General features: G+C 39.8%; 2 protein-coding genes across 4 annotated transcripts in view; one reads left to right on the top strand and one right to left on the bottom strand.

Moving 5' to 3' along the window:
* The window catches only part of USP6NL (USP6 N-terminal like), a 681,049-nt gene that overhangs the window by 316,325 nt on the left and 356,488 nt on the right, over positions 1-8,236 (top strand). The window lies entirely within an intron of this gene.
* KRAS (KRAS proto-oncogene, GTPase) overlaps positions 1-8,236 on the bottom strand; it is a 48,704-nt gene that overhangs the window by 18,464 nt on the left and 22,004 nt on the right. For all 3 annotated transcript variants that reach the window (XM_042469888.1, XM_042469886.1, XM_042469887.1), the window contains exon 4: positions 4,515-4,674. In XM_042469888.1, coding sequence (XP_042325822.1) covers positions 4,515-4,674 — 160 coding nt within the window. The remainder of the gene's footprint in view (positions 1-4,514; positions 4,675-8,236) is intronic.

Below are 8,236 nucleotides of genomic sequence, written 5' to 3'. Positions count from 1 at the left end.
GTTTGTTTAGATCAGTGATTCCCAAACTTTAGTTCTCCAAATGTTTTAGACTTCAGGTCCCAGAATTCCTGACTACTGACCAAACTAGCTGGGGCTTCTGGGAGTTGAAGTCCAAAATACATGGAGGACTAAAGTCAGGGGGAATCACTGGTTTAGATATATTCTCCAAGAAAGTCTGGGAACTTCTAGATACACGATTGTTCAATCTGAGATCACATGGCACTAGTACTGCACAAAGGTGGATACAATTTAGCTACTTATGTGACTCTTGGAGGATGTGGCTTGCAAAACAGCAAAGTGGGGGGGGTCACTATTTAAGTAACCAGCAAGTTCCAGCTTGTTTTTATTTACTTTGGTCAAACTCTGGTAAAACAGTAAAATATTTGCTGAGAGTGAGTGTGGTGTAATGGTTTAAATGTTGGACTATGACTCTGGAAAACAAGGTTCAAAACCCTACTCAGCCATGGTAAAATCACTGGGTAACTTTGGGCAGCAAGTCACACTCTCAGCCTCAGGGGATGGCAATAGCAAACCTGCTCTGAAGAAACTTGCCAAGAAAACTTATGTTGGCCATAAGTTGAAACGAATTGAAAGCACACAACAGCAACAAGAAAATATTTGACATTTCCACAGTGTTGGTAACAGTGCTAATTACATACATTTCAATTACAGTTTGTAACATAGCAAAATGTGGAAACATTCACTAAAGGGAGTGTGAACATTTCTGCAAGTCACTGGATCTAGATATACACACTATGATGAAGTAGGCTCAAGACTATAAAAGCTTATGCTACAAACTTCTTTCTTTTAATTAGTCTCAAAAGTGCTACAAGAGTCTTTTGCATGCTGACTTTCCAGACTAACACAGCTATGTCTTTGAATTCTATATATACACACGTGTGTGTGCATGTACACAAACCAACAGGTGCAGGAACAACAACATAGATTTCCAGCACAGTTTGAAAGAAAGTCTCTCTTAGGGACTGCAAGCATTATGGGGAGGGGGTTAAATTATTATTTTTAAGTCTAGCATTTCCTGATTCCATATCCCCCTCATTCAGATTCTGACGGTGAGAATCCTGGAAGTTATAGTTCAAAAAAGTAATTTTTCTACACTCTGGTTCTGCAGCAAATGACTTTACCCTTGTGCAATGGGGTCACCAAAGTGCAATTTGAAGACAAGAGATGCAACGTTTGGTTTGCCTCTTTTAAAAAGCCCAAAGGAAATGAAACATCAAAACAGGGTGAAGGGAGTCAAAAAGAGGTAGAGGTGGAAATCACATGCCCTCAGAAGAGCAAAGAAAGATGATTCTAATATGGAGCAAATCGAGTGACAATCTTTCAGCAAGCAGTGTGTTAAATCAAATCCCACTACACACCCAAAACACACACAGGAGCCTAAGCACCATAGTCGTGTGAAATATATTCAGGGCTGTTTTGTGCACTGCAAATAATACAGAAAATTCTGAACTGAGCAAAAATTGTGGAAGATATTGAAGTGTATGTGTAAAAGATTTAATCTATCATGATTGTGATGGATGACAGTGCTGGTCTTTTACTTGTGCAATTTATACATTTGAGTCATGTTTTACTCTCCTTCCCTCATCTTCATGCAAAAGGGGGATGTAGGGACATTTAAGAGGCAAATACCATAAGCCTTAAATGCAAACACACCACAGTGTGCATTTGGAGGTCTAGAGCAAATCGGACTCCTTTGCCTGTCTATTCTATACTAATATCCCTTTTCCATCTCCCACCAAAAAGAGTAAGAAAATTGTTATGGGTACGCAAGAGCAGCCATGGTATATCAACATCATGTTCACATTATGACCAATTAGTCATGAAAAGTCTGCCGACAGAACATGAATAAACTGCCCTTGCAACTGGTATGCAGGTGCATACTGCCTCTAATACTGGAAGCAATACATTGTCATGCAAACTAGCAGCAATGGTTCTTACTTTCAGAAATGTATTTAATCTCCTTTTAAATCTTTCCAAGTTGGCAGCCATCACTACATCTTGTGGTAGTGTATCCAACAGTCTAACTATGTAATATGTGAGGAAGTTGTTCCTTCAATCTACCTTGAATCTCCCCCCATTCAGCTAGATTAAATCTTTGCACACTGCGTACAAATCGAGACATCTGCTTTCCTAGATGGCATGCATGCATTGTAGGAAGCCATGCCATAGTTTCTGAAGCCTGTCCCTAAACCATGAAGGCTAACTACTCCTCCTGGTTCTACACTTCCAGTACTGTACTTAGCAATCAAATTATTCCTTTGTGCAGTGTGTATACACAGCCTTGGACACATTCCCAATATACCATAGCTGATAAAACATTTTTAATAATTTCTTTTCAGTGTAGAGGAATACAAGAAGAAAAACTAAAGAAATTTCTACAACAAGGTCAGGCAATTAGAGCCTAGGATATGAAAATGATTCAAAACAGTTCCAAAGCAACCCTTGCTACTGCTGTTTCTCATTCATTTCCATATTTACTTTTGTAATGTATGAATAGCTAATGTTAAGTGATACCACACAGGCAAATTTGCAATAACTAGTAATATTCAGCATGTTGCTTGCTCAGTTACATTGCTAATCCAAAAACAAAGCCCAACCTTTACTTTTCTATACAATCCATTCACTGTGCAGCTGGAGATAAAACATTCAGATAACTCTTGCTGTTATGGCAATTTCTAAAAATAACTCTGACAATCCTATAGATGTGACATCCTGCCACTCGGAGCAGCCAGATGTTTGTTTGATCAGCGCCAAAAATTATTTCAGCGGTTTAGAAAAAGAAACTGACAAGTGTTTCTAAGTCAGGTCTCTGAACCCTATACATTTCTGTTTTTCCCCCGAGACCACAGAAAATAGTCCAAAAACACTGTCTTGGCACTTGCTGATAAAGAACTGGTGCTTCTGGAGGCAGACTGTGTGCATCCACACTCAGCCCTGAATTTTATTCTTAGGACTAAAATTCAGGAGTGTGAACATGAAATGGTAAAATCCACACCAAATCCATTCCCCATGAGGAGTTACTATGAACTCAGACCCAGAGCATGTGAAAATCACATTTTTAGAAGATGCAAGACACCAAATACAGTGCGCCCGCGCCATACGCGGGCGCGCCATACGCAGACTTGAGCGTATGTGCTGAAGCCGCAGCGCACGCGCGGGGCGGAAGGGGCAGCGCGTCCCATTCAATTGAATGGGCGTGCGTGCCTGTTGCGCCGCGCGCGCGCCCGCACCACCACACACAAGCCCCATTGTTTCCAATGGGGCTCGAGCATAGGTGGAATTCGCCTTATGCGGCGGGATCCGGAATGGATCCCCCGCGTAAGGCGAGGACGCACTGTAATGCTTACACCAAAGTGGACAAAGTGTTGTCCTCTAAATATAATTGGATTGCTACTTCCATCAGCCATAGCCAGAAAAGACAATGGTAAGGAATTCTGGGAATTGCAGGCCAACAGCACCTAGAGGGCTGTATTTTGTTTGCCTCTGACTTGTACAGATTGGCACTCATATGATGGTGAAACTGGACCTGATAGAAACTGGGCTGCTAAGAAATGCAGTTTACACTACAGCAAACCTAAGGCCAAAACTATCTAGATCATGCTGTACCATGTCAGAATTTGGAAAAGTTACTTTTGGGGGCTACCCCTCCCAGAATACTGAGCCAACGTAGAGATCCAGGCAGTTGTAATCCGAAAATGTAACTTTCCCAAGCTCTGATCATACCATTAATGGGACACATATCTAACTACTCTCCCACTTGAAAAATACATCACATAGAAAGATGCCATGTTAAGAAGAGGTCTAAACTAGAACCTTTTCCTCCCAATATGTAGTCTTCTACAGTCCAGTTCATGTGTCCACCCAAATACACATGGACAACTAAAACTGGGGATAGAATGAACAAGTAAGCTCTGAAGAGGGCTTTCCAAATCATCCCTAAGTGCCTAAAAGTTCCACCTTTGTACATTGAGCAGGAGCTCTGAAGAGGGCTTTGCAGTTGTGTTTGGCTGGACACAGAGTAGGAGTTACAGAGCCCTGTTCAATACGCAAAAGGTTTAACTTACTTTCCATTTCTTTCAGGACACTATAGAACTCGGACTTACATGCCATCCAGAAGCCTGTCTCCCATGTTAACCCTAGATGTCTAAAAGAGGATCTAGTGCAGGTCAGGGGAAAGCTTCCCACTGGGCCAGGCTACAGGTACTGTAGTAAAATGGTTTCACAAGAACATTGGTCATCTCAGATGTGCTAACTAGTTTTCACAACTGAATAAAATGGAAATTGCTGCTAACCACCTTGAAGCTGCATCTCAACTATTTCACTCAGAGAACAGCCTTTACCATTGATTTCCAGTTATTTGTTCCTAGGATTCCTGCAAACAGGGAAACATTTTAGCAGAATATTTTGTTCTTCACCTGACACAGATAATTCTTTATTTTCATTTACAGTCTGAAACACTCACATAAACCAGGACTCAGACCCTCCAAGGTTACCTGTCTTGTTTTTGCTGAGGTTTCAATGAAAGGTATTCCATAACTCCTTGCTAAGTCCTGAGCTTGTTTTGTGTCTACAGTCCTGGAAGGCAAGTCACATTTGTTTCCTACTAGCACCATGGGGACATCTTCAGAATCTTTCACTCTCTTTATTTGTTCTCTGAAAAAGAGGAAAGAAGCAAGAGACCACTTTAGGAGTGAAAGAATTCCTGCAGTGCTAATAAAACAGTGCTAATAAAAATAAGGGGGAAAGGAAAAGGTTTGAAAAAGGAAAGGCTTAGTTTATCAGACAAGGGAAATTGGAAGTATAATCCAATGGCAATCTGAACGCAATCATGGGGTTTAATGTTATTGCGTGATAGACTACCACATGCAATTTTGGGCAATGGGAAGTCAGTCTGAACACAATCATGGGGTTTCACGTTATTGTGTGATAGACTACCACATGCAATTTTGGGCAATGGCAAGCTATTTTCAGGCAATGGAAAGTCAGTTCGAACGCAATTCGAATTCACGTAAATTCGCTGAACTAGCAAATTCATAGGAATACGTTCTGGCCCCACTTTCTTTTCATTCGAAATTAAGAGAAATTCTGCTGAGCTGTTACTCCTTTTGTTTTACAAGAAACAAAACCTTTTTATTCATACCTAGAGATAGGGGATTAAGATTTTGTATTAAAAGATAAAATTATACAGTTTCTTGTGGAAAGTTATCAGGTGTAAGCCTAATATATAACAGATTTATAGCTTGTCGTTATAGGTTGATATATGTTTTTATTTATCATGTTGTAAAAATGTCTTGTAAAAATATATCTTGTTGTAAAAACGCAAGCTTTGTAAAATTAAAGATATATTAATTAATTTTAAAAAATTAAGAGAAATTCCTCCTGTGTGATAAACTCCTTAGATGTCCTTCTAACTTTATCTGTTTGATTTCCTGCAAAGATTTGATTTCATACATTCCATGAGCAAGCTATCAACAAGACACTGCAATTGAATAATATTTGTTTTGTGTGTAGAACTAGGAATGGAAAGAATATTCATAATTATTTATTCCTAGCTTGAAAAATGGGTTTCCAAACAGTTGGGACACCTGATCAAGAAGACAGCAGAGCATCAAGAATTCTGTGCAATTTTCTTGTGGCATTTGAACATCCCAATGTGCTGTGGAGGAATTATTCTGCAGAGGAAATCACTTTTTGTGTGTTCTCAGCCGAAAACTCTTTCCTGCACAGAAATAATATGGATATGGAGAGAATATTGTGAAGGAGTATTCATTTTCTCCCACAGTGGGGAAGAAAACTACTATAATTACTTCTCCTTTCATGCAAGTATGAAATAATTGAGAACCCCAAGATTTGAATTCTTGCATCTTCCATTTTAATAGGATCTCAGATGTATTAAATACATCTTAACACACAATCTCTCCAATAAAAGCCAAGACTGCTGATAGAAAAATCTCATCTCTGGATGTATTTGGGAAGAAGTTTACCAAGTGGTCTCTGGAAGGTTCAAAATATCTTTGTCTACTTATTCAAGGCTTACCTGGTCTGGTTGTTTCATTTCACATATGCCTCCTCTTAGTTTTGAATAAAAACATTGGTGAAAAATGTGGAAGTACTCTTCCATATGTGGTATGGAAGCCTAGCTCTAATTTTCCTATGTTATTTCTATCTCTGGCACCAAATGTTCTGCTAAAGAAGTAATGTCCAGGAAAACATCTACTTTATTAACTGAAGTACATCTAAAGTTAGTAGAGCCTAAAAGTTCATAAATTAACAGACCTTATATCATGATTGGGCATCTACCAGGGGCTACATTGCCCCTGAGCACATTGTAGGACTGTGCTATCCGCTGCTCTCCACCCTCTCAAGAATTGAAAGGCATTTGCTCCCCCAAATGGTCTCCAGTTGACTGCAGGGGGAGATTTTGTCCTACTTTTTGCAATCTTTCAGCTGCCTTAGGCACAGGAAGGGAATTCTTTGCAGCTGGAAGTCGACTTCCAGTAATTTCCTATCGGGGGGAAGGGGGGCTCTCGTAACCCTAAACAGACCCAAGTGGCAAAAACATGGTGAAAGTGCCCCAACATCTTCAAAGAGCATTGGGGAAGGCAACAAAAAAAATTCAAAAACAAATTGGGAGACCGCACAAATGCCCCTGGAATAGCATGTGGGTCGAGAGTCGACATTTTCTCACTTATTTATTTTAATTATATCCCATCTTTCCCCAATAATGGGATTCAAGGTGGCTTACAAAAATATCAATAAAATTATAAATACAGAAGTTATTGGAAAAACAGTTAAACAATTTGTAGATTTAAAACCATTTAAATTTGCTTCAAAGACAAAAAAATAAATCAAGAAAACAACAGAGCACAACATTATTCACAGTCGATTCTGAAAAGCATGACAGAATAGGAAGGAAAGCAAGGAGGAAAACATCCTAGCCTCCCTAAGGAGGGACATCCAAAGTCTGAGAGCAACCACTGGGAAGACCTCCCAACTTTGTTCCCACCAAGTAAGCCTGCAAAAGTAGTGAGACAGAGAAAAGCCCTCCTCCTGACATCCTGAAGATGCCAGAGCTAACAGGTTCAGATAGGGAGATACAAGTGATTCAAGGTGGCACTGCCAAAGAGCCATGGCCCCAAACCACCCTCATATAGCTGTGCACAAACAGCAGAATGCCCAACGCCTGTCAAGCAAGTTGATTACTGTGTTCACACACAAGATTTATATTATATAACTTGGCTTTCCCTACTTCACTGAAACAGAAGAGATTTAATAAATAACTTCTTAGGAAACTTGTAAGCCAATCAGTTACCTTTCACAGAATCACATTTTGAATGGCAAAGAGATTAATTATTTGGCTGAGATAATAATAATCACTTCAGAACAACTTTAACTTTTGCAATAAGACTACATTTTTGTTTGTTGGTTTCATACAATAAGATCACACAGTAATCTGGCATATCCACAGGCTCACAGTGGCAAAACTGCAATTTTATCCAGCAAAGGCTGGATTGGGTGGCAACAGGAGCCGGGGGGGGAGCATACTAGGATCATTTTGTCTTCTCATTATCTCTTTGCATGGCTTTAAACAGGGCCTGCATCCTGTGATCTAACAGTACTGAAGCCCAGATAAAAATAACTCAAAGGAGGCTTTTGACTGAACAATTAAAGAAGGGTCTGCTGCAATCACATGTCCCTCTTTACGGAGCTTGGTGACTTTTGTGTGACGTAAATCGCAACTATCATCAATTTCTAGTCTCAACACCATTCTAATTAACAGGCATTTAAGGCAGCTGGGGCTGGAAGGGAGGGCCAGAAAGTGTCTACTGAGAGAGACATATTGTGCAGAATGAGGTGGTAAAAATAAAAACTATAATTTGGGCCTGCACCACTTCTGACTGCAGCTGGGGAGTGTGTGGGGGAACATTTTAAAAGGCCATAATTCTGTTTCTGTTAAGCAAACAGGTACATTAGCAAACATTCCCCTCTGCATATAGACTAATATATGTAGAAAGTGTTTCCAATGAGAGACCACAAAGAGATTTTACTAGGCACTAATTTGGATGGCAGGGCACGTTCAGTTTGGAAAATTAGTTAACTGGAGATTTATGTGACTTGTAGCCCCCAGATGTAACTCTCCCAACTTGTCAAATTTTTAGTCTTTCTTAAATTATTTCTTACTGTTCTTATTTTTAAATTGGTCACACTGATTTTA

Source organism: Sceloporus undulatus, chromosome 5 (assembly GCF_019175285.1).
Source record: "Sceloporus undulatus isolate JIND9_A2432 ecotype Alabama chromosome 5, SceUnd_v1.1, whole genome shotgun sequence".
Lineage (NCBI taxonomy): Eukaryota > Metazoa > Chordata > Lepidosauria > Squamata > Phrynosomatidae > Sceloporus > Sceloporus undulatus.
This window is presented reverse-complemented; position numbering and strand designations above follow the sequence as displayed.